This window comes from Chinchilla lanigera, unplaced genomic scaffold (genome assembly GCF_000276665.1).
Source record: "Chinchilla lanigera isolate Chin_1 unplaced genomic scaffold, ChiLan1.0 scaffold00042, whole genome shotgun sequence".
Classification (NCBI taxonomy): Eukaryota; Metazoa; Chordata; class Mammalia; order Rodentia; family Chinchillidae; genus Chinchilla; species Chinchilla lanigera.
In genome coordinates, this window is record NW_004955443.1 from 7,499,575 (window position 1) to 7,526,116 (window position 26,542).

Genomic DNA, 26,542 nt, shown 5'->3' on the forward strand with positions numbered 1-26,542 from the left:
TTTTTTTTTTTTTTGGTTTTTCTCTGGTACTGGGAACCGAACTCACAACCTTGCGCTTGCCAGGCAGGCACTTTGCCGCTGAGCTAAATCCCCAGCCTCCTGTTTTTCATATATATTATATAAATTATAAAAACTCCCCCCCATTTAAACAGGAATGTGTATTTTGGATAAATTTCTAGGGGAAAGTCTTATATATTTATGCATATATTGCCGTTTCTTGTTTTTTTTCTTTTATGCTTTTATTGAGACAAGCTCTCACTTTGTCGTTCAGACTGGCCTTGAAATCACGGCATTCCTCCTGCTTCAGCCTCTTGAATAGCTGGAATTAACAGACATGAGCCACTGTGTCCATCTTAATATTCTGTAAATTTTTATATCTGTATATGCATGTAATCAGTATCCAGATTAAGATGTAGAACATTTTTGGCTTCTGGCAGACTGTCCCTTCCCTGGAGATTCAGACATTCCTCTGATGGTGCAGAATTGCTTGAAAGTGCTCCACTATTGTTTCTGAGACAGTCTTCCAAGCCAAGTACATTTAATGCTGTAAAATTTGATGAATGCTTTCTAGATACTATCAGATACCATCAACATAGGATTTTCAAAGTAAAGTTTGTACACATGCAAGGAACAGGAGTTTTCTTCATTTACTTCTGGTTGTCACTTATTGTAAGACCACTGATTTTTGATATGCATCTCAATTTCATAGATGTTAAATGTGAGCTTTAGTATTGGTATGGTAAATTGTATTCTTCAAAACTCATGTGTCCAAAAGAGCAGATTAGGTACTAAGTATTGTTATCTCTTACTATCTCAATCTTTATAAGATTATATTTTCTGCCTTTATTTTACAGCCACAGAGAGTAAGTAATTTATTTAGGTCACCCTTCCATTAAGAGGAAGAATAGAATTTATATCCATGGTCTGAATAATCCATAATTTAACTTTGTCCTTCTGTGTTGTAAGGAGGGGGTCAGTTACATAGATTTGGGTGGAATGAGTATATACCCCATTGCTGGCATGGGAGATTAAGTCAGTAGAAATAATTCAGGATTGGAGATTGACAATTAAGAATTCCCATGTCCAGAATGGTGGTGTGTGTTGTATTGTTAGAGCACGATTGAAATGCCTACAGTGAAGTCAGTGGGGAGATTGGAAAGGCAGGAAGAAGCTATACAGTGTGAACATTTAGAATTCACACTGAAGGCAGAAAACTGGAAGTGAAAGATTCTAAATGTGGAAGATCCAGATACAACTGAAGCAGGATAAAGATAAAAAAACATGATGATATAAATTGAGAGTTATTTTTAATAATTAATGCAAAATCACAGTTATGAATTGGGTCTTTCTGTAATAAATTGAGGCATATGGTCATTCTATGAATGAGGAACTATAAAGCCAGGATACTAATTGGGTCTTTGATCTATGGTGGCTTGTAAACTGTAATTCTTAGTTTGGGAACTTGGCATTTAGAATCTGAAGGTTTATGTCTAAATCCCAGACCCAGTACTAACCAACAGTATGACCTATATAAAATCTCTCCCCTAAAGTTCACTTTTTTCTTTTGTAGAAAACAATTGTTTTCATTCTCTCCCTCTCCCTCCTTTTCCCTCTCCATTTCTCTCTCTCTTTCTCCCTCTTCCTCCTGGCTCCTTACCACCCCCATGGCATTCACAGTTAAGGGCTATATTCTACATTACAAGCTTTTTGTTTTGTTTTGTTTTTTAAACCTAGGCCTTAATTTTGTGGTCACAGTGCTGATAATTCCCAGGCCCTTTCTTTATCAAAGGAATGCATGTTGCCTTGCCTTTGAGTTTTTGCAGTTTCCCTTAGTTTTCCTAGGTAACACTTTTTGTTCCTGTTTTGCCTAGAACACTGCGTGAGCTAAGGCTGTAGCTTAGTGGTGCAGTGATTGCCTGCTGTGTGTAAGGCCTATGTTCAGTTCCTAGCACTAGGTGGTTAAAAAAAAAGGGACTCATTGGCATGAGTAATATATGTTATAAATGTTAGTTTCTATTGGTTATATAAGGTCATGTTTACAAAGCTTGGTTAGCTTTTCTTGCTCACATGGTCTAGGACAGTGTTATTCCTGTTATTCTGGAAGGCAGTTTATAGAATGTGGTTTTGTCAATTTAATCTTTTTCATGACCTTAAAGAGACTTTAACATTTAAAATATTTTTATGAAAATTATGAGTATGTTAGATCTCCAGTTTATTCTTTCTCATCTAACCGTTTGGTTTGCTTTGCTTTGCTTTGCTTTGGTTTTTTGAGGCAGGGTCTAACTACAGAGCCCAGGCTGGCCTCGAATTTATGGCAATCCTTTTGCCTAAGCCTTCTGAGTGTTGGGATTACAGGTATGTGCCACCACATCCTGCTAAACTTTATTTTATAAAAAAAAAAAAAAAAACTTTATTTACATACTATTCATCCGTTGAAAGTATACAGTCCTTTTGTTCTGTTTTGGTTTTGGTTTTTTTGGGACAGGGTCTCCCTGTGTAGCTCAGGCTATCCTTGAACTCATGATCCTTCTACCGCAGCCCCAAAGTGCTGGGATTACAGTTGTACACGAGGTAGTTGTTTTTAATGTATTCACAAATAAATGTTACCATTACCACAGTCAATTTTAGATAATTTCATCACCTCAAAAAGAAACCTCAGTCCTCTTTTATCATGTCAAATGTCCTTCCTTGCCTGTGCCCTTAGCAATCACTAATTTGTTTTCTGTCTCTGTACATTTTCCTGATCTGGACATTTCATAAAAATGGAATCATATAATGTGTCATCTTATGTGGCTGGCTTATTTATTTGGCATAGTGTTTTCAAGGTTCATTTATGTTTTTCAAGGTTCATTTATTTTATATAGTATCAGTACTTTGTTACTTTTCGGCCACTGCTACTCACTGTAACGGTGCACTATATTTTATTTATTTGTCAGCTGATAAAAATTTGAGTTGATCTCACTTTGTTTTTTTGGTACCGGGAATTGTACTCAGGACATTGCGCTTGCCAGGCAGGCACTTGTGCCACTGAGCTGTATCCCCAGGTGATCTCACATTTTGACTACTACATAATGGTGATGTAAAATATTCATGTACCAGGTTCTACTAGACACATATTTCCTTTTCTTTTGCCTGTAAGAGTAGAATTGCTAGCTGGATGTGTTGATGCGCACCTCTAATCCCAGCTCTTTCAAGGCTGAGGCAGGGGGATCGCTGTGGATTTGAGGTCAGTCTGGGCTACACAGTGAGTTCAGAGCAAGATTGCAGCAAGACCTTGTCTTAAAAAAAGTAGAATTGCTGAATCATATGGTAACTCTGTTTATCACTGGTGGTCTGTATAAGGCTTCTAAGTTGTTTACATTCTGGTCAGCCTTTGTGTTCAGCTTTTTGAGTTGAGCTATCCTTGTGATTGGGAAGTGGCATCTTATTGAGGTTTTGACTTGCTTGTTTCTGGTGACTAAGGATGTTGAGAATATTTTTCACGTGTTTATTAGCCATTCATGTATCTTCCCGGGAAAAGTGTCTATTCTCATTTTTGGACCATTTTTAATTGGATTTTTTTTCATCTTTTTATTATTGAGTTTGAGAGTTGTTTATATGTTATTATTCTTAATAGTCTTATTCTTATTAGATCCTTATTAGATAAATATGATTTGCTAAATTTTCCCCTATTCAGTTTTTTTCACTTTATTGATAAAAATCTAGTTTCTTTTTATTTTATTGCTTACACTTTTCATATCATAGCTAAGAAACCATTGCCTAAATGAAGGCCACAAGTATTTATATACCCTTTTCCAACATCTAATAGTTTTATGCTTGTAGTTCTTATATTTAAGCCTAAACCCAGTTTTGAATTTTTGTATATTTTGTAAGTTGAGAGTCCCAATTTCAGTTTTTTGTTTTTTGGTTTTTTTTTCTTTGTTTTTGAGACAGGGTCTCGCTATGCAGTTCAGGCTGGCCTTGACCTCACTTTGTAGCCCAGGCTGGTCTCAAACATGCAATGATCCTCCTGCTTCAGCCTCCCAAGTACTGGAATTACAGGCATGCGCCACCACACCTGGCCCAATTTCAGTCTTCTACCTGTGGATATCCAGTCTTCTCCGTACCATTTGTTGAAAAGGCTATTCTTTCCCTGTTGTCTTGACATCCTTATTGAAAATGATTTTATGTTGATTTAAGACATTTCTGGAGTCACGATTCTATTACATTGAACTGTATCTAGCCTTGTACCATACCAATTTTCATTTCTGTTGCTTTGTAGTAAGTACTGACATCAGGAAGAGTGAATTTCCCGATTTTTTTTTTTTTTTCTTCTTAACTGTTTTGGCCATTTTGAGTTCCTCACCATTCCATGTGAATTTTAGACTCAGCTTTTCAGTTTGTATAAAAAAATGAGCTTAGATTCTGATGAAGATTACATTGAATCTGTAAATGTTAAGAGCATTATCATCTTAACAGTGCTAAATCTTCTGATTCATAAACATGGTATGCTTTTCTATTTATTTAGATCTTTTTGAGTTTATTTCAAGAATGTTTTATGGTTTTGAGTGTACATTTTCAACTTTGTTAAATTCTGAACGTTTTAAGATATTTTAAGTAAAATTATTTTCTTAATCTCTCTTTCAGATTATTCATACCAAGTATGTGGAAGTACAATTTTTGTATATTATCTTGTATACTGCAACTGAGCTAAAACTACTTATTAGTTCTGATAGTTTTTGCTGGATTTCTTAGGAGTTTCTATATGGAAAATTAAGTCATCTACCAATAGAGATAATTTTACTTCTTTTTTCCCAATCTGTGCCTTTTTTTTTAGCCTAAAAGTGGTGAGCACAGACAGTCTTGTCTTCCTCCCATTCTTACGAGGAATATGTCCAGTCTTTTACCATTATGTGTGATATTGGCTATCCCTTGATTTATTTATTTTTTGTTTTTTTTTAAATTTATTTTAAAAATAAAAGGAGAAATTAATAAACAGACATCCATTTACAAAATAGCATAAGAATAATACAAACAATACAGAGTTACAAAGTGATAGGAAATTAATAATGGTTGTTGTATTAAGTATTGATACCTTCAAAGTGGTTTCTCAGGAAAACAAATAGAGACATGCAAGATTGGTCAAATAATTAATCAGTAAGTCAGTAGCACAACTGTGTTAGCTATCCTGTATATACATACATACATAATTTCCCCTTCTTTTTTTTCTCTTTTCCCTCACCCCAGTTGCTCTTTACTTTTGAGCATTTTCCTTTTGTTGCATAACGTCTGTCATACCTCCTAATTTTTATTCACTGTTTCAGGTTCTTATACCAGTGAGACAATACAATGCTTACACATGGAGGTCTGGTTTATTTCACTTACGAGTATAGTCTCTAGTTGTGACCATTTACCTGTAAAAGCCTCGAGTTTATCTTTCTTTTTAGCTGAGTAATATTCCATTATATAAAAGTACCACAATTTTTTTATCTGTTCCTCAGTGGATAGACATTTGGGTTGCTTCCACAATTTAGCAATTACAAATTGTGCTGCTATGAACATGGGTGCACATATATCGCTGTGATATGATGTTTTCAGATCTTCTGGGAAAATACCCAGAAGGGGAATAGCTGGGTTGAATGGGACCTGTAGACCTAGTTTTCTGAGGAATCTCCAAACTGATTTCCACAGTGGTTTCAGTCTGCATTCCCACCAGCAGTGGAGAAGAGTTCCTATTTTTCCACAGCCTCGCCAGCATTTGTTATTGGTTGATTTCTTAATGATAACCATTCTTATTGGGGTGAGATGAAATCTCAATGTTGTTTTAATTTGCATTTCTTGAATGATTAATGATGTTGAACATTTTCTCATATATTTATTTGCCATTTGTATTTCTTTATCTGAGAAATGTGTATTCGTCTCAGCTGCCCATTTTTGGATTGGGTCTTTGAATTTAGTGGGGGAGGCTGATGTTTTTTAATTCTTTGTATCTTCTAGAAGACCTTTGTTAGAGGGACAGTCAGCTAAAATTTTTTCCCAATTTGTGGGTTTTCTTTTTACTCTGCTGGTGATTTCTTTAGATGTGCAGAAACTTTTCTGATGAGAAAAGGATGAGATCCCAGTTGTTGATTCTTTGAAGTATTTCCCGTGCAGTTTGGTTTTTGTTCATGAACTCTCTGCCTACCCCTATGTCTCCAAGATTTTTACCTGCTTTCTCTTCCAATAGATGTAGTGTTTCTGTTTTAATATTGAGATCTGTGATCCATTTTGACTTGAGTTTGGTGCATGGTGATAGACTTGGGTCTATGATCAGTCTTTGGCAGGTGGCAAGCCAATTTTTCCAGCACCATTTATTAAAGAGGCTATCATTCTTCCAGTGAATTTGTTTGGCCCCTTTGTCAAGGATTAGGTGGCTGACTGTGTTTGTGGTTTTGTCTGTTTCTTCCAGTCTGTTCCATTGATCCTCTGGTCTGTTTTTTAGCCAGTACCAGGTTGATTTTATTATAGTAGCTTTGTAGTATAATTTCAGGTCAGGGATTGTGATTCTACCTGACTTGTCTTTGTTGCCCAAGATTGCTTTTGCTATTTGATTTAATTAGAGTGAGCCACCAATTTAATATATAGATTTTAAAGCTTAATTTGTTTCATTGTGTATACATCTCTAAAAAAGAATAAGTGCTTTTTACTTTTAGTTTATAAATTTTGTATGAATACAATCACACTGTGTTGTTCCTTGTATTATGTCTTTTTTCAATATTACATTTGAACTTTGTGAGCTGATATCTTTTAAAATTATTTTTGTAATTCCATTGTACAACTAACCCAACTTTTTTCTTGGATGTTTTCCATTTATAGTTTTTTGGCCTTTATAGAGAGTATTGCTGTGGTTACCCTTGTCTGCATATTCAGTTAAACATGTATAAGGTGCTTTAGGACACAGACATAGTTGGAATTGTTGGTCATTGGGTATGCAGAGCTCGTGCTTAACTGACACCAGAGTGGTATATTGTACATTCCAAGTAATACCAAATGAGAGTTCTTATTTTCTATGTTGGACTTACAAAAACATCTTTTTAACAGTGGAGAGACCTCTAATGCTCTTAGTTTACATTCTTGCCCTAAGGCAGTGACCTTTTAAAAAATTGGTTTACTTTGGTATAATTGTTTTGGGTGTTTGTTTTGAGACAGGGTCTTTCTATGCAATTCAGGCTGGTTTTGAACTCACTATGTAACTGAAGCTCAGGTTGGCCTCGAACTCACAGCAATCCTCTTGCCTCAGCCTCCTGAGTGTTGGGATTACAGGCATACTTCACCACGCCTGGCTACTTTGGTACAATTAAAATACAAGAAAATAAACATATTTAAGAATACTGTTTGATATAATTATTTGCCTGGCGCAGAACATCAAAACCTTCTGGGATTTCCAGAGTGATAATGTTCATTCTTTATAATAAAATAATTATAAATATAGTTCTTTCATTGGCATCTGTGGATCATAATATATTTTTGAACCCAAGATGACCTAGAATTATACCTGTCAGAAGTACAGGGATCTCCAAAGGCTGGTGGTTGGCATCTGAAGTAGGCAAGATCTTGTGAAGAACTTTACCTTTTAACAAAGACTTGTGAGGTCTACACAAACTCAGGTAGTTAATGTCAGCTGAATTGGAATGTAGGACACTCACCCATTTGATGTTAGAGAACCGCTGACAGGACATAGTTTGACAAGTTTGACACATGTATTTAATCTTGACACTACCACCTCCATCAGGATGGTAAACGTACCTGTCACCTTTAAAAATTTCTTCCTTTCCCTTTAATTCTTTTTGCTCTTTATTTGTATCTGGCTTCTGTATCTCAACATATTCTTATTTATGTAGTTGCTTTTATCAGATTCTGTTGTCAGTTGTGTGCCACAATATATTTTATCTATTTATGTTTTGATGGATAGTTAATTATTTTCAACTTTGAGATATTCTTACTACAGGTGTTATTGAAAACTTATATGTGCCAAGTGTGGTGGCACACACCTATAATGCTGGCACTTGTGAAACTGAGGCAGGAGGATCACTGGGAGCTCGAGGCCAGCCTGGACTACACAGTGAATTCAAGGGTGATCTGAACTACATGACGAGACCTTATCAAAGGAAGAAAGGAAGGGAGGGAGGGAGGGAGGGAGAAAAGAAGGCAGGCAGGCACAGTGTAGTGGCCTGGAGAGACCAGGCATACTCTCCTTTTAAAAAAATGTGTGTGTTTTTATGTGACATTATGTTTTCAGTAAATACTTAAGTAGACTGGGCCCACTGATGCATCATTTTAGCCATGAGTTTAGGGCCAGCCTTGGCAACATAATCAGACTATGTGTTACGGCATGTATCAAAGCCTCATACACTCAGGGCTTTTCAGAGATGGCTGGATCTAGGGTGTATGAAAATAGATTAAGGGTGTGATGACTAAATTAGTCCACTGATTTGTTTAGCGTAGTTCTGGGTGTGGATGATGGGATGGCCCTTGCTGTGGTGGCACCATCCAGTAGGCTTGTAGCCTGGATGGGATAAAAGTATAGAAGGCTTGCTTGCTGCTTGCTGCCTCCTGCCTGCCCTGCCATGAACTATTATATCTCCTCTGCGATGCCCCTTGGCTATGCCACCCTGCTTTGGAGCCAGCCAGCTGTGGACTAAAACTTCTGTAAACTGTAAGCTAAATGAACATTTCCTCTTTTAACTTTGGGTGTCTTATATTCTGACTCAGCAGTGAGGAAATTAACTAAGATACCTTGTCACTTTTAGGGGAAAAAAAAGATTTTTTTTGGCATAAATGTTAAGTACATTTATGAAAGTATCCAAAATAGTTCTACCACTTTATGTACTTAAATACCAGTGTGTATTTTTCCTTTGTAAAACGTTCAAATCTTTTGGGCCAGGGGCAGGGGAAAAAGTGTTCAAATCTTCTTATTTTAATATTGATTTGGACAATTCACATACACTGTGTTATTTCAAAACCTATGTAAAGCTGGATGTGGTGGTTTATAATCTCAGCTACCTGGAGACTGAAGAGGATTGAAAGCTCGAGGTGAACCTGGGCAACTTAGACCCTGTCGCAAAATTGAAAAGGGAAGAGAGGCTAGCTCGGTGCTATATTGCTTGCCTGACATTCATGAGGCCCGGAATTCATTCCCCAATACAAATAAACAAACAAACTCACAGCAACAGCAAAACAAAACTTACTGTAAAACTACAATAACTAGAACTATGTAATGCAGACACATAGATCATTGGAATATAACAGAATCTAGAAATAGCCTTACACATTACAATGAGGTTTTTTTCCTCAACAAAAATAATAAGACAAAAAAAAGATAATTCAGTGAGAAAAAATAGTCTTTTCTAGAATAGTGTTGAAACCCCAGGCACAAACCTTTTAGCACATACAGAAATTAACAGAGAATGAATTACAGATATAAATGTAAAATCTAAAGCTGAAGAACTTCTAGAAAAGATAGGAGAAAAATTTTTGCAGACTTTGACTAGACAAAGGTATCTTAGGACACAAAAAGCACAAACCATAAAAGAAAAAAACAGACATATTAGACTTTGTTAGGACTTTTGTCAGTTAAATCTGCCTGCACTATTAAAAGAAAAATCACAAACTGGGAGAAAATATTTGTGAACCTGTCTGATAAGGGGTAATAGCTAGAATAAATGAAGAACTCAAAATTCATGGGAGGAAAAAGGCAATCATTAAAAAAAGCTGAGTACGAATATTTATAGTGGCTTCAATCATAATTGTCAAAAGCCAGAAACAGTTCTAGGTTGGACCAACAAACCTTAAAAGTTTGTGAAATATTTAAATCCTACATACAAAGTATGTTCTTTGAATATAAACTATTCCCAATACTATTCACTAAGTAAAAGTAAAACTTGGGCCGGAGGCATAGCTCAGTGGCATAGCACCTACCTGGCAAGCCCAAGGTCATGAGTTCAATTCCCAGTACCAAAAAAAAATGAAAAACAGCAACAACAAAAAAAGTAAGAATTATGAGCATTTTATGAAACAACATAGATAGATGGGTATCAGATGTGTTATTCTAAGTGAATGTAACTAAATCCAGAATCTCTGCATAGACAGTTCTATGTAAATCAATGTACGTGACATCTATAAAGGATAAAACCATAAGGACAGAACACATATCATGGGTTGCCAAGGGCTAATGAAGAAATTGAGGATTGGTTTCAGAGCGGTACAAAGGAATTTGAGGGTGGATCAGAGAACTCATTATTGAAATATCAGTTTTCTTAAACTTGTTTCACTTGGCACTTCTTGTTTTTTGTTGTTGTGGTGGGGTTTTTTGTTTGTTTTGGCTTTTTGAGACAGGGTCTCCCTGTGCAGTTTAGGCTGGCCTTAAGCTCACTTTATAGCCCAGGCTGATCTTGAACTCACAACAGTCCCCCTGCATCAGCCTCCCGAGTGCTGGGATTGTGTTGTGGTTTTTTAGACAGGGTCTCGCTATGTATTTCAGGCTGGTCCTGAACTCATTTTGTCACCTAGGCTGGCCTTGACCTCAAGTGATCCTCCTGCCTCACCTTCTGAGTGCTGGGATTATAGGTATGCACCACCACACCAAGCCTGCTTGGCATTTTACTACTGATGAAATTTAGTCCCTCTTTATAGTGATTGTTTGGCTCTAAGTACTTTATATATTAGACTGATTCTTTGTTAGTTATGTTTCTAAATATAGGCTTCTATCCTGTGGCGTGTCTTTTTAAAACTTGAGTACACAATGTCTCTTGATGAACACATTTAATTTTAATCTTGTAGAAAGAGCCAATCTTTATAGTTAGCGATATTTGTGCCTTGATTTAAGATACTCTTACATGAACATAATCTCCTTTATTATCTTCTAAACATTTTTTAAATTTGCCTTTTAAATTTTAACTTTTATTCTGTTGTAAATTAATTTTTTGTATGTTCTTAAGTGATCTGTCTTAACCATTTCTTTTCAGGCCCCACCCCACCTTGGTTTTTTTTGAGACAAGGTCTCACTATGTAGTTCAGGCTGGCCTTGAACTCACAGTGATTCTCTTGCCTCTGCCTCCTGAGTGCTGGGATTACAGGCATGTGCCACCACAACTGGCTTCCTTACAGTTTTTTGAGACAGGGTCTTAGCTATGTAGGTCACACTGGCCTTGAACTCACTGTGTAGCATGGCTGGTTTTGAACTCACCGTGACTTAAGCTGAGTACAAATATTTATAGTTACTTCAGTCATAATTGTCAACAGCCAGAAACAGTTCTAGGTTGGACCAACAAATCTTAAAAGTTTGTAAAATATTTAAATCATACAAAGTATGTTCTTTGAAAATAAACTATTGCCAATACTGTTCGTTAATTAAAAGTAAAAATTATCTCAAAAACAACAAACCACCACTACAACAACAAAAAAACAAGAAATACCAACTTAAACAATTTTAAGGAAACTGATATTTCAATAATAAGTTCTCTGATCCTCCCTGAAATTCCTTTGTACCCCTCTGAAATCAGTTCTCAATTTCTTCATTAGCTCTTGGCAAACCATGATGTGTGCTCTGTCCTTACGGTTTTACCTTAGGGACAGAACAGATGTGCGTCACCACACCCAGCCGCAGTTACTGTTTTTTTTATTTTTTTTTTTTTGGTTTTTCTCCGGTACCGGGAACTGAACTCACGACCTTGCGCTTGCCAGGCAGGTGCTTTTGCCGCTGAGCTAAATCCCCAGCCCCCGCAGTTACTGTTTTAATTAGTACTGAAGATACAGCCATTAACAAAACGTATACGAATTACTTTCCTGACAAAATTTCTGTAGATAATATAAGTATTTCTGATTTAGTTTTCAATGTGGCTTTAAAATAGAATATTTTCTGTAATCCCGGCACTTGGGAGGCTGAACCAGGAGGATTGCCACAAGTTCAAAGCCATCCTGGGCTACATAGTGAATCCAGGACAGTTTGAACTACATAGGAAGACCTTATCATCAAAAAAATTAGAATATTTTTAAAATATTTTATTTCTGAAATTAACATATCTGTATAATGCTAATGATGCAATGATAAAAATGTTCTATTAAAACCAGTAAAGAATAATGATATATACTCCCATTCCATTATCACTTAACTTACTTTTTTGCCGGGGTAACAGGAATCAAACTCAGTACTTCACTTGCCAGGCAGGTGCTGTGCTGTTAAGCTTTATGGCCATCCCCACTTTTCTTTCTTTCTTTCTTTCTTTTTTTTTTTTTTTTTTTTTTTTTCGGGGTTTCACTATTGCAGTTCAGACTAGCCTTGAACTCACTTTATAGCCCAGGTTGGCCTTGAACTCCTGGCAATCCTCCTGCCTCACCTTTCCCAGTTCTGGGATTACAGGCATGTGCCACCATGTCAGGCTCACTTAACTTTCAGTTACCTTTTTTTTTTTTGAGACAGGGTCTCACTCTGTAATGCAGGCTGGACTTGAATTCACTGTGTTAGCCCATGCTGGCCTCAAACTCACAGCAGTCTTCTTGCCTCAGCCTCCCATGTGCTGGGATTACAGGTTTGTGCCACCGTAGGAGGCTCAGTTACCTTTTAAAAAGAGACAAGTCTTATTTAGTAAAACTTAGTTTAGTTATTAATATATGTGTGTCCCAGATCATGTGGTAAATGTATTTTGTTCAAATTTAAACCTTTTATTTTTATATAATTACCAACTTTTAAGAAACATTACAAGAACAGTGCAGAGAGGTACTGCATCCTCCAAAATGTTAACTTTTTCACATTTACTATTTTTCTCCTCTGCCCTTCACCTCTTCTTCCATATTCTGTATGAATGAATAGAAAGCAGTTTTTTTTTTTTTTTTTTAAAAGATCCCATTCTCAAGGTGCTATTCCTATTGTTTATATTTAGGCTCCTAAGTGGCAATGATTTAGTCATCCTTACCTGATCACTCAAGTCATACTTGTCTATATTTCACGTCATTCTGACTTCTTTTTTTTTTTTTTTTTCTGGCTTCTAACAAGTAACAATCTCTCCTAAAATGTTAACGGATAACTAAGATATAAGGCTTAAATGTTATTATCAGGGATATTTATACTTTAGAAGCAGACTCTCAATAACCAGTGTTATGGCTTGTGTCTAGATGTACCCCCCAAGCTTCACACGGTCATAGGTGGGCCTTTTTCAGAGGTGGCTGGATCTCGAGTGTGTGACGCTGGGATTGATTCATGGTGTAATGCTAGGCTCAAGAGCACTAGGATTACCTGCCCTGAGTAGACTTGGTAAGATATAAGGAATAGAAATAGCTGTAGTTGTTCCTTGCTTGCTTTTGCTTGCTTCTGCCTACAATGAACTGTTTTTCCTTCTGCCTACAATGAACTGGCCCCTCTGCTTGGAGCCAGCCGATTACAAACTGTGAGCTATATAAATCTTTACTCCTTTAACTTGTGGGTGTTGGGTATTTTGTTTCAGCAGTGAGAAAAGTAAGACAACCAGTGACTGCATTTCCAACCTAAGATGTTTAGCTGTATCAACAGAATGGCAGAAAGGGGCTTGATATGATCAGTGGAGGAGCTAATGCTATATAGTACTTACCTGTACAAACTTGTCTAGTGTGAGACTTATCCAATGAAGCCATCTAGCCTTGGAGATTTCATTGTAGGAAGGTTTTTTGTTTTAAATTTCAAGTTCACTTTCTTTTCATACACACGGGATTATGTCATGTTGCAAATTTTCTTTTCTCCTGATGTATTAGGATATGTAATAAAGTCTCATTTTCTCATCTCTGAGACTAGTTGTGACTTTTCTTTGTCCCTGTTTTGCTCATACTGAGGATTGACCCAGTGGGCCTTATAAACATGCTAGGCAAGTGCTCTTCACTGAGTTATGCCCTCAGCGCTTTCTACTTCAAAATGGTGTTTCACTAAGTTGTCTAAGTTGTTTTTAAACTTGTGGTCTTCCTGCCTCGGCCTTCTCAGTAGCAGTGATTATGGGCATGTGCCCTCATATCTGGCTTCAATTTTTCTTGATTTATTCTTGCTAAAATTCTGTCCTTTTTATTAGTTTTTACAATTACTGGCTTTGTTTTTTCTGTTTTGTACGATTGTTTGCCAATTCATTGATGTTTACTCTTGATTGATTTTTTTCTCTCCTTTTCTCTCCTCTCTCTCTTTTCTTAACTTACTGAGATGAAAATATAGATCACTGATTTTTTTCATTGCTCCTTTAATATTACACAAGTTATATTTTTTTATTTTTTCACAAGTTTTAGTAGTTGGTATCTTCATTATCATTCACTGCAAAATATTTTCAGATTTCCATTACAATTGCTTTTTTGATCAGTTAAACTTCTTTATACATTTAAGGAATAAATAAAAATAGTCCTACTATTAAACTTTCCATATAATAGGAAAAAAGATCACTTCTCAGTTTAAATCAGCATAATCTCAATACTAAAGTCTGACAAGGTTGTGTGAAGTTAAAGCCACTTTCATCTAAGTCATTTCAGAAAATTGAATAATATAGTAACATGTCAAATATAGCAATATGTAAAATGATGATGACCAAATTGGTTTCCTTTTAGAAATAGCACAGGCTAAATTAGACTTTATGAGTACAGCTGGGGATATAGCTTAGTGGCATAGTACCTGCCTGGCAAGCACAAGGTCGTGTGTTCAATTCCTAGTACCAAAACAACAACAAAAACAAAACAAAACAAACAAACAAAAAAAACTGAGGAGTTAGACTTCATGAGTATAGTATAAAATAGGGTTAAAATTAGAAATCAACCAGTGAGATTTACTATATTAACAAGTGAGATTACTATATTAACATAACTAGAAAATATGATCATTTCAGTGGCTGTGATAAATAGGTGATAAAATTCAACACTTACTCATAATGAAAAGTTTTGGTAAATAGATGCACACCTCAGAAGTAGGCCTGTGGCACCCCCCACTGTAGTCCCAGTACTTGGAGAGACTGAGGCGTGAGGATCCTTGCGAATCTGAGGCCATTCTAGGCCACATAGTGAGTTCAAGGCCACCCTGAACTAGTGTCTCAAAAAACAAAAACGACCAAAAAATTAATTAATTAAAATGAAATAAATGGATGCACTTAAAGACCATCTTTTTTTTCTTTTATTTTTTGAGACAAAGTGTCACTATTCAGTTCAGGCTGACCTTGAACTCATTTTGTAACCCAGGCGGGCCTCAAACTCACAGTGACCCTCCTGCCTCAACCGCCCGAATGCTGGGATCGTAGGTGTGCAACACCATGCCTGGCCTTTTTTTTTTTTTTAAGGCAGTGTCTTACTGTGTAGTCCAGGCTGTCCTCAAATTTAAAGCAGTCTTCCTGCCTCAGCTTCCCTAGTGCTAGGATAGGCATGCACCACCATACCTGGCATTCGAGACCTTAATTTTACATGAGATAAATCAGACACACAAGTTTAAAATATCACATTGTTTCTCTTGTCGGAGAAACCCAAAATGTAAATAAGGAGGATATTAGGAAATAGGAAGAATTTTTTTCAAACAGGAAGTGGAAGAAGAGATGGTGAGAAAAACAAGGGAAGGGAAATAAAAAATGGAAATAGAGCTTTTGCAAATGTAGATGGAAAGAAGGGTTGGAGCAGGGGAAGGGAAGGGGACAGAAACAAGATATATTATGTACCTGTACAAATTCCTCCTGATGAATGTGATCATAATGTACTGTAAACATGTACTAATTAAAAATACTAATGAAAAAAGTTTTAGTAAAAGTACATCTTCAGTATTTCACAATAAAAACAGTTTAGGTAAATTATGTAGTTCAGGCTAGCCCTGAATTTACTGGGTAGCTCAGACTGTCCTTGGACTCATAACAGACCTTTCTTAGCCTCTCAAGTGCTGGGATTACAATTACAGGTGGATGCTGTCACACCTGGCTTTTTATGCTGATTCTAAAATGTGTCTGGGATACAGCTTTTTCAGTGTTTATTAGTACATATCTGCTATACACAATAGCTAGTGGGGAGTTGGTACATGTACATAACACAGCTGCCCTCCTTTTACTTCTCCTACCCTTCCTTCTGTCCATCCTCTCTCCCTGGGATTCTTAATGGTAGAGCATGTGGGTAGTACTGTATGTGCAGGAACTTGGTCTTGATTCCCAGCTTCAAAAAAATTCAAAATTAAATAAATATGCACTTGTTAATTTTATAGCCACTAGTAACAACAGAGGTTATTTATAATTATAACTTGGCTTTTTGAGGGAGGGTCTCACTTACATATTTGGCCTTGAATTCATTATGTAGCCCAGGTGAACTCACAGCAGTCCTCCTTCCCAAGTGGTATGGTGCCACTATGCCCAGCTCTATAATTAAAACCTTTAATCAGAAGTACAACTGTATGAGCGTATTTAAATCCATTGTGAAACATAAATCCCATTAAGTATCAAACAAAAGAGTTGTAAGGAGCCTAGAAAGCAGCTTTGCTTATAAAATATGAAGGATACATAATTGATGATTTAGCCAAATATCAAATTAATTTGCTGATACATATATAGGGCCAAGAACTTTTACCTGGGATAGATAGTAAGTGAATAATAAAAGCCAGATGCAGTGGCACACACCCATGTTCCCAGCTACTCAGGAGGCTAAAGTAGGAGAATCATCGGAGCCCAGAGATTCAGGGCCACCCTGGGCAACATTCTGGGAGGCCCCCATGACCCACCTCAATAAATGAATAAATTGAGAATTCTAAGTTGTTTGAAAATCTGGTGTTGATATAGATAATGTCTGTGAGTAATCTGAACTTGTTTATAGGGTTTTTTTTTTTTTTTTTTGCCAGCTTGAAGAGTTACAGAAATTTGATTTTGAACCCTCTTATAGTAATTGATGACTAGTTTATGTTGTAGTAAATATAGTATTTTTTCTGCCAGTGATTACTGAGTACCATGAGTCAATTATATTATTCTTTTACATATATTTTATAGATGGTAGTGAAAACTTTCATGGATATGGATCAGGACTCAGAAGATGAAAAACAGCAGTATCTCCCACTAGCCTTGCATCTTGCATCTGAATTCTTCCTCAGGAACCCTAATAAAGATGTGCGTCTCCTTGTAGCATGTTGTTTAGCGGACATATTTCGAATCTATGCCCCAGAAGCTCCATATACTTCCCATGATAAACTTAAGGTAAGTACAACCTTTACAGAATCATTTTACTTTTATATTTATACTGTAGCTTACTGTATGAGCACATATCAAGTTATTATTTATTCTTGTCATTTAAAGATTATGGGTTGGGATTGTAGTTCAGTTGTAAAGTGGTTGCCTATATGTTTGAGGCTCTGGGTTTGATCCCCAGACTGCAAAAAACCAGAACAACAACAGAAAAACTAACCAAGTACCAACATCAAAAAGCGTACTCTCGGGGCTGGGGATTTAGCTCAGCGGCAAAAAGCGCCTGCCTGGCAAGCGCAAGGTCGTGAGTTCGGTTCCCAGTACCAGAGAAAAACCAAAAAAAAAGCGTACTCTCAGAATTTCACTGTTTATTTAAAAAACAACTTGTATCATAAGGTTTTTTTGTTTGATTTGCTTTTTGAACAGTTCTTTTTTTTGGTATCAGGAATCAAACTCACAACCTCGCACTTGGCAGGCAGGCGCTGTGCCATTGAGCTATGTCCCTAGCCCCAGTTTTGCTTTTTGGTATTTTTGTTTTGTTTTGTTTTTGAGACAGGGTCTTGCTATGTAGTGCAGGCTGCCCTTAAACTCACTATATAATCCAGGCCGCTCTCAAACTTGCAGCAATCCTCCTGCCTCAGCCTCCCAAGTGCTGGAATTACAGGCATGCCCACCACACCTGGCCACTTTTTGGTTTTTTGAGACAGAGTCTCATTGTGAAGTAGAGGCTGGTCTTGAACTTAATGTGTAGCCGGGGGTGGCTTCAAGTTCACAATGATTCTGCTGCTTCAGCCTTCCAAGTGCCAGGATTACAGATGTATACCACTACACCCAGCTATTCATAAGTTTTAAAATTCTATTATTTCTTAAATCATATGTATTGTCTACAAAAATAAGTGGTATTTTTATGAGGTATTGAGAAGTGCTGTGTTTAAGTAGCCCTTATTTTACTTAACAATGACTTCAAAGCACAAACTTTTGTAACAGTATATTGTTTAAGTTCTACTTTTTCTTGCCATATTGGGGATTGAACCCAAAGCCTTTGGACTTTACATCCCCAGCCCCTTTTTCATTTTGAGACAGGCTCTCACTAAGTTGCCAGGTTGGGCTAGAATTTGGTGATCTCCCTGCCTCAGCCTCCTAGAGTGTTTGGGATACAGGCAAGTGTCACCAATGCCAAATTGTTGTTCTCTTTATTATTAACTATTATTGTTACTCTCTTGCTGTGTCGAACTTATAAATTATGCTTTATCATAGGTATGTATTTATAAGAAAAAAAAACCAAACCAGTATATGTTAAGTTCCATACCATCTGTAATTTCAGGCATCCACTGGGGATCTTGAAATATATCCCCTCTAGACAAGAGTGATTAGAGTGGTGCAAAAATCTTTCTGTGTCATATTTATATTACTTTGAGTTTAAAACTTCTGGAGAAAGCTTATTAAGAAATAAACCAGCCAGGCATGGTGGCGCACACCTGCAATCCAAGCACTCAGGAGGCTGAGGCAGGAGGATCGCCGAGAGGTTGAGGCCAGCCTGGGCTACATAGTTGAGAGCCAGCCTGAGCTACATAGTGAGACCTCATCTCAAAAAACAGGCCAAAAAGAAAAAAAGTAGACCAATCTATTGCCTTTGTTTCATACCGCCTTGAAGTCAGATAACAAATTGAAAACTAGGTGATGCACAGGAACTAGAAATGGAAAGACTCATCTTCAGCTCCTTTGAAATAAAATAGTTGTTTTCCATGTAAAGGTAGCAAAAAAAGTGGAAGTGCTATAATAGAAGATATAGTAATGGGATATACTGTGTGTTCTTAAAATGAGAAGGCCTAAAGATTTATAGAAAGAACAGTCTTAATTTTGCTTTTAAAAGGTAGGGGATTTAGCTCAGGGGTGCAGTGCCTGCCTGGCAAGCATGAGGTCTTGAGTTTGATTTTCCCGTACCCAAACAAAACAAAACAAAACAAAAAGATACAGTTTTTGGTTTGTTTGGTTTTTTTTGTTTGTTTGTTTGTTTTTGTTTTTGTTTTTTTGTTTTTTTCCAGTACCAGGAATTGAACTCATGACCTTGCGCTTGCCAGGCAGGCGCTGTACCACTGAGCTAAATCCCCAGCCCCTATTTTTAAATGAATTTAAATAATGGAGTAGGCCAGTCCCAGGCATTCAACTAAAGGAGGATTTTCTTTTATTGTAATTTGTATGTTATGAAAGAATGATAAGAATTTGTATCTAAATTAATGTTTTATTATTTTTTTAACAGGACATATTTTTGTTTATTACCAGACAATTGAAAGGTTTGGAAGACACCAAGAGTCCACAGTTTAATAGATACTTTTATTTATTAGAGGTAAAAGTAACACTTTATTTAATAAATAGCACATTTGACATAGTAGCAAATTCTTTATACCAACTTTATAATATAAAATGAAACTTGTTTTATTCAGAGTGCAGTAGTGAAATATTTTTTCATAAGGAAAATATCTTATTGTTCCTCATATGCTATTAGTTATTCTATTGAAAAAATGTGAGATTATTTGAAACTCTAGCTTTTATTTTCTCCTGTTTTATATTCTAATCACAAAATGTATGTTCACTGCTCCTTAAATTTTGCATATATCTACATATATGTGTGTGTGTGTGTGTGTGTGTGTGTGTGTGTGTGTATCCCTAAATATTTAGTGCTCATCAGTTTGGAAAAATTGATGCCCTCAGGTGTGTCTTTAAGGGTAAGAGTAAATGACTAGTTTGTTTTACACTTGTAATTTTATATGTTGAATCTTTATAGGCTTTAATGTAGATTCCTAATTCTTAAAAATTAGATTTTACTAATGAGTTCGCTTTTCTGTGACTGTTCTGTACATATGTAATTAAATATTTTTTTTATTTAAGAATTTAGCTTGGGTTAAATCATACAATATCTGCTTTGAATTGGAAGATTGCAATGAAATTTTTATTCAGCTTTTTAGGACGCTCTTCTCAGTGATCAAGTAAGTTCTTATTTAAGCATATTTGCTTGTCTTTTTTCTTGCTATGTTTATCAAAATGTCATGTGCTGTATATATGTGTACTAAAATCTTTTAGAATTATGTAGAATTGTTTTTCTTAGAACACTTAATATGAAGTGAAAAACAAACAAAAATTCTGTTCCCTGAAAGCTGTCTTTGGAATGAATTTAATGGTTGACTCGTCTGTGCCTTGTTCTGTGCTGGTGGCTATGGAATAGTAGTGAAGTTTAAAGCAGAGCCCTTATTTTGAAGAAATATTCAATATTATCCAGCATAGTGTTTAAGCAGATGAGTTCCATATTCATTTTGGAAAGTTGTTTTCATAGTAGAGTTTTAGGTAGCTAGGAGTCTTTCCCTCTTCCTTTAGTGTACCATCCTCTGCCCAAGGACTCACCACATGCTAGGCAAGCTACCACTGAACTATATCCCCAGACCCTTTTAGTACTTTAAAGATTTTGCTCCATCATTTTCTGGCTCTCATTGTTTCAAACAAGATATTTTTTTTGTTTTGTTTTTAATCTTTGTTTTTCTGTATATGGTTTACTTCTATTTCTCAAACTGCCTTTAGGGTTTCTCTTTATTGTTCACTTTAGGTGATTGTATTATAATATATTATTCTAGGGTTTTCTTTCTGTTTCTTATACTTTGAGCCTGTTTGAGCTTTTAGTATTTGTCAGTTTATATATACCCTTCTGATTACTTTTAAAAACTCTTGAGTCCCAGGGATCATTCTCTCTGGTTCTTTTAGGAGGTTCTTCCCTCCAAGTCAGGGAATGTTTTCACTGGCTGTGTGATTAATAAACATTTGAAGATTCTTTGAGCGTATACTGAATAGCTTTCCTCTTGCAAGCTCTAGTCTCTCTAGATCCCCACCTTGCATGACAGCCAGAAACTTAGCATGCTAAGAAGAAAATTGCACCATGTATGTGCATGGTGTCTGATATCTGAAACCTATTTCATATATCTTATCTGGTTTTTTAGTTATTATAGACACTAGGAAAAATCCTATTTTTGTAATCAACTCTTGCCGGAAGTAAAAGTCTAAGCTTACTGATGATTTAAACTAATAAAATTTGTGGAATTATTTTAAGTCTCTTCATCTTTGTATTCCTTTCCTACCCTCAAATAGTTATGGGTCTGAGAGTCAAGTACTCAGGTTTTGCATTGTTTTGCATCAAGTTCTCCCAGTTCCCCCTATGGCGATACCCATTTATAAAACTGTAGTTGATCCTTCACAATCTTGGCATCTTGTAAAGTGAACAAGATATTTGAGAGAGACTACAAAATAAGCATCTTTCTCAGAATTGTAGAAAACCATGCCTCTAACAATGTGAACAGTTTTCCTACCAAATTTTTAGTTTTTATCTTTGAATATTACCACTTAATGCTAGATAAGTCAATTTTGTTATTTTAAGTTACTTAGGTGATTTAAACCTCCCTGTGTATTTATAATAGTGTATCATTTTTCTTGGGATGCCATTGCTTTCAAGTTAGGGTGTGTGTGTATGTGTCTACAGAATATACTTCATTAAAAACTAGGGTGATCTTAATTTTTGTGAAATACTTTACAGTACGTTATACCTGTAAACAACAGAGAGGGAGAAAAATACAACTGCCAAAATTTCCTTGCTATTACTGGCATTCTTTTCTCAAGTGAAAATCCTTTTACACTGAGATTATTGTTCTAAACTGGGAAGTTTGTCTTTCTGTATGTACCTCAGTTTTTTTTATTTCCTTTTTTAGCAATAGCCACAATAAGAAGGTACAAATGCACATGCTAGACTTGATGAGTTCTATCATCATGGAAGGTGATGGAGTTACTCAAGAATTATTGGACTCCATACTTATTAACCTCATACCTGCACATAAGGTCTGTATAGTATGGAAATAGGAAAGTTTAATATTTAAAGGTAGTGCTATGATTGATTTTGTGAATTTGTAATCACATGTAATCATTTCCAGTGTCACCCTCTTGTCCCTAATAAAATAGAGCTGCACATATGTCTTGTGGCTATTATTTTTAGAAGATATGCTTATGCTTAAGATTATGTAAAATACACTTAAGATTATGTAAGATTTTTATTCAGTTCTTCTTGTTTCTGGAGAGTAGGAATATTTTATATTAATGACTCATAACCTACCTGGGAATTATAAGGTGGTCTTAGGGGGATTTTGTCTGATAAAGAAATGTCTTTTGTCCTTTGTAACAAATATGGTACATGGGAGTTTGGATTTCTTTTTAAAATTCATATTGTACCTTTTTTTCTTAGTCACTTGCAGAAAAATATTTGGGCTGGAGTGGGAGCTAGGTAGTTAATGTTGTGGAGAAAAGGATGGTTGAGAGCTGTATCATTCCTTCCCATTTCCTTTCTCTATTCTCTCCACCAGATCCTCCTAAGAAACTGAAGGACTTGGCTTCCCACAGGCTCTACCACTGGGCTTTACTCAAGCGCCCCTCTCACCCCAGTGTTGATATTTGCCCTACTGTTCTTTTGCTCTAATGGTTCAATAACCTATTATCAGAAGTTAGTTGAACAGTGTGTCTAACTATACTTATTCTCAAAATGTGATTAATTTCAAATTCTCTTGAGTCTTTAAATATTATTTGCATGTTATTCAAATGAATATAGTTGACAAAAAAAATAGGGAGTGGCAAAAGGAATATATCTCAAGCAGAACAAGGAAAAACGACAAGTAGTATGTTTGATATTTATATTTTAGCTAGATATATTCTAGTATTTTATGACTGGGAAGTATATACTCTTCTAAGAAGCAAATATTAACTTTAGTTAATTTACCCCTTTGCCAATGGACAATCAAGTCTGGACTATTAATGTGTTTATGTAAGTATAGTAGTGTTCTCACTTGTGGTTTCGATTTCCACATTTTTAGTTACACTGTCCAAAAACATTATATGGAAAGTTCTAGAAATAACACATAAATTTGAAATTGCATACTATTCTGACTAGTATGATGAAATAGCACACTGTCCAGCTCTATTCTGGCCAACATGAATCATCTTACTGTTCAGTGTATCTACATTGTATATGCTACCAGCCCATTAGTGATTTGCAGGCAAGTCAGGAATCAAATGGATTGGTATTACAGTGTTTGCATTTAGGTAACCTTTATTTTACTTATGGCCCAAAGGCCAAGAGTAGTGAGGCTGGAACTTCAGATAATGCCAAAGAGAAAATATAAGATGCTTAATTTAAGTAAAAATGTAAAAGTTCTAATAAGGAAAGGAGGAAAAAAAAAGTCATGTTCTGAAGTTGCTAACATCTGTTGTAATGTGAATAGGAAAAGACAGGTTGCACCTTACAAAACTGAAATACTACAAAATCCAAAATCTTTTGATTCCCAACCTGACCACACAAGTGGAAAATTCCACATGTGACTGACCTTGTGAGATGAGATGTAGTAAAAACATAGGAGGACCAAAAATAGTGTATAAAATTACCTTCAGTCTCTGTGTAAAAGGTTTATACGAAATATAAGTGAATTTCATATTGGAGATTTGGGTCCCATCCCCAAGGTCCTTCATCATGGATATGCAACTATTCTAGAATCAGCAATCAGAAATACTTCTGGTTTGAAGCACTTCAGATAAGGGATGCTTTACTTATTTATGCAGGATTTAATACCATCTGTAGCTTCGTGCATCTAATGGGGGTCTTGGAACATTTCTCCCAAAGATAAGAGGGTATATTGGGAACACAGCCATGCTGTTTTTATTTTGCTTATGGCTGTTTTCAGTTATACCAGCAGAATGGTGTAGTTGCAGCAGTGACTGTAAACTTTTACTGTGTGGCCTCCCTTTACATAGAGTATGCACTAACCAGTGGCATACAGAGTAGGGTTTCCTGGCCTTTTTGAGACAACTGCAAAGCGATGGTGAGTCAACCTCAGTTTGGTCCAAAACTTCATAGTGTAGAGATGTTAGCAAGTATTTTTTAAATATCTTTTTCAATAAGTTCTTCTCAAAATTAAACATTTGTCATTGCCTCATACTTTCTCAAACCTGTTAATTTGTTACTGTGCCCTGAAACTTGAAAGGGAGTGTAGTATTCACCATTTTAAGAATAAAATTGATCAAGAACTTTTTTTTAATTTGGAAGCTTTCCAGGTTTACTTTTCTTCAGAATGTGTAGTAGTTAAGTACTGACTGTGGTGGGTTAGAATGAGGGGTGGAAGGAAGTGTTTGTTTAGGCTACATGGGAGTAGTTGCCAGCTCATATAGATAAAAGCATAAAGTAGGGCTTGTGTCCAATATTAGTTTAGTAAAACTAATAATATAGGGTTGCACTTTAGGCTATCTAATACACTTTCATTTATTTGTTGAGTTCAAGTTGTAACTTCTACTTTTAGGACCACTTGGCTACAGAATATGGTAAAATCTTGAATAGTTTTCAGTTATATTTTTTATTCATTTTAATTGAGTAGAATACTACAATGTTCTAATGATGCTTTTCATAAATTCACCAATTATTAATTAATATGTAACTTTGTATGTTTTTATTGTTTTTCAGAACTTAAATAAACAGTCTTTCGACCTTGCAAAAGTCCTCTTAAAGAGGACAGTTCAGACTATTGAGGCATGCATTGCCAATGTATGTATTTCTTTCTATATTTGTTCTATAATTGTGTGATTCTTTATCCAGTGTACCAGTTTATTAGAACCATTCACATACACATTTATCCAATAAACAATTTTCATCTGATTAGAGCAAATATAAAATATTTATATATCTAATGTAATAGTTGAAGAAATGCAGCATGACTTCATAAGCTTTATTAGTATTACTTTTATATGGTACAAGATAGTATGTGCTATTTTTTGAAAATGTACCTACAACTCCCACCCACTCTTCTGCATTTATATCTCATCAACTACAATGCTAATTGCTTTTACTTTTTCCCTTCATCTTCATCTGTGAATATGTGTCTTTATTTATACATTTTCCTCCTCTAGATCATTATCTGGAAACCGTTTTCTGTTTATTCTTCTTATATAGTAATTATATAAATACCTTCTTTAGAAAATGTATTGATTAGAGGCTAAGATGTAGCTCAGTGATAGACCACTTGTCTACCATATTCGAGGCCCTGTGTTGATCCCTGTACCCTCCCCTCCCCCACACACACTCGAAGTTTTTTCTACTGTGTAATTTTTTTTTTTTTGGTGGAACTCATAATTTTTCTTTTTTTAGACCTCTATAATTTAGAACAAAAAAATTTGTAATATTACTTCAATATAGCAGTTAATTGTGTTGGTCATTTGCATTTATTCATAGCTGCTTTTTGCATGCTGTACATTTTTTATGTTATGAATGACTACAAGTGGTCTTTAAAGTTGGTAATACCTGTCTATTTATTGCCTTGTATTAAAATTCTTGTATTTTCCTTTACAAATCAATCTTTGTGCATGTGATATTTCCCTGTTATTGAATATTTTTCTCATCAAAACAAAATAAAGATTTGTTAATTTAAATAATGTAATTTGGGGGGGCGGCTGTCCAGGAATCAAACTCAGGACCTCACACTTGCCAGACAGACACTGTGCCACTGAGCTGTACCGCTGGCCCTAAATCATGTAACATTATTCTGTGGCTAAATTTTTACATGGGTTTAAAAAGATTTTCAAGTAGTATAAAAAAATACACAGTGAAACGTGTTTTTCAGGTGGAATATTGTCACTTCACAGAAGTAACCATCACTGATGATTTTCATATATATTTCCACAAGTAGCATCCTAAGCTTATGTGTGTGTGTAGTTCATTAAAACTCTTTTCCTCATTATTTATAAGGCCTCATAATTTTCTTTTTCTATAAGACAATTTTATTGTATAACTATTTATTTTTAAAGGTACAGCACTGGTGTTTTATATATCCTCATTCACTTTTGCCTTGATTTGTTTTCTGAGACAGGGGTCTCACTATGTAGTTCAGTCTGGCCTTGAACTCATGGTGATACTCCTGCCTCAGTCTCTTAAGTGTTAAAATTACAGACATGCACTACCACACCTGGGTACATTTGCCTGTTATGTTCTTCTTCATCCTTGAACACTGGTTTTCTTTAACACATGGGTATCGTGGACATGGGGCCAGAGAAACATAGGGGATGGAACAGTTAGAATCAGTTAATTTTTTTTAGAGAAACACATCATTTAATCCACTCATTTTTCAACTAAAGAACAGAAGGCACAGTACTTAATTCACTAAATAAAACAAAACGATGGTTTAATTTTAAATCATAGCTAATTTAAAAAATTAAATTGACTTTCACAAAGAATTTGAAGTAGCAAGACCCATCATTTCCTTTTTATTTATTTTCATTAGGACATACTTGCAGTACATTTACATTCACCTTAGGGAGTAGGTACAAGT

General features: G+C 35.6%; 1 protein-coding gene across 1 annotated transcript in view; it reads left to right on the top strand.

Moving 5' to 3' along the window:
- Pds5a (PDS5 cohesin associated factor A) overlaps positions 1–26,542 on the top strand; it is a gene marked incomplete at its 5' end in the record, with an annotated part of 128,115 nt that overhangs the window by 24,141 nt on the left and 77,432 nt on the right. Inside the window, 5 exon segments of the mRNA XM_005391971.2 lie at positions 16,959–17,162; positions 19,411–19,497; positions 20,040–20,137; positions 21,899–22,025; positions 24,685–24,765. Of these exon segments, the coding sequence (XP_005392028.1) occupies positions 16,959–17,162; positions 19,411–19,497; positions 20,040–20,137; positions 21,899–22,025; positions 24,685–24,765 (597 nt within the window).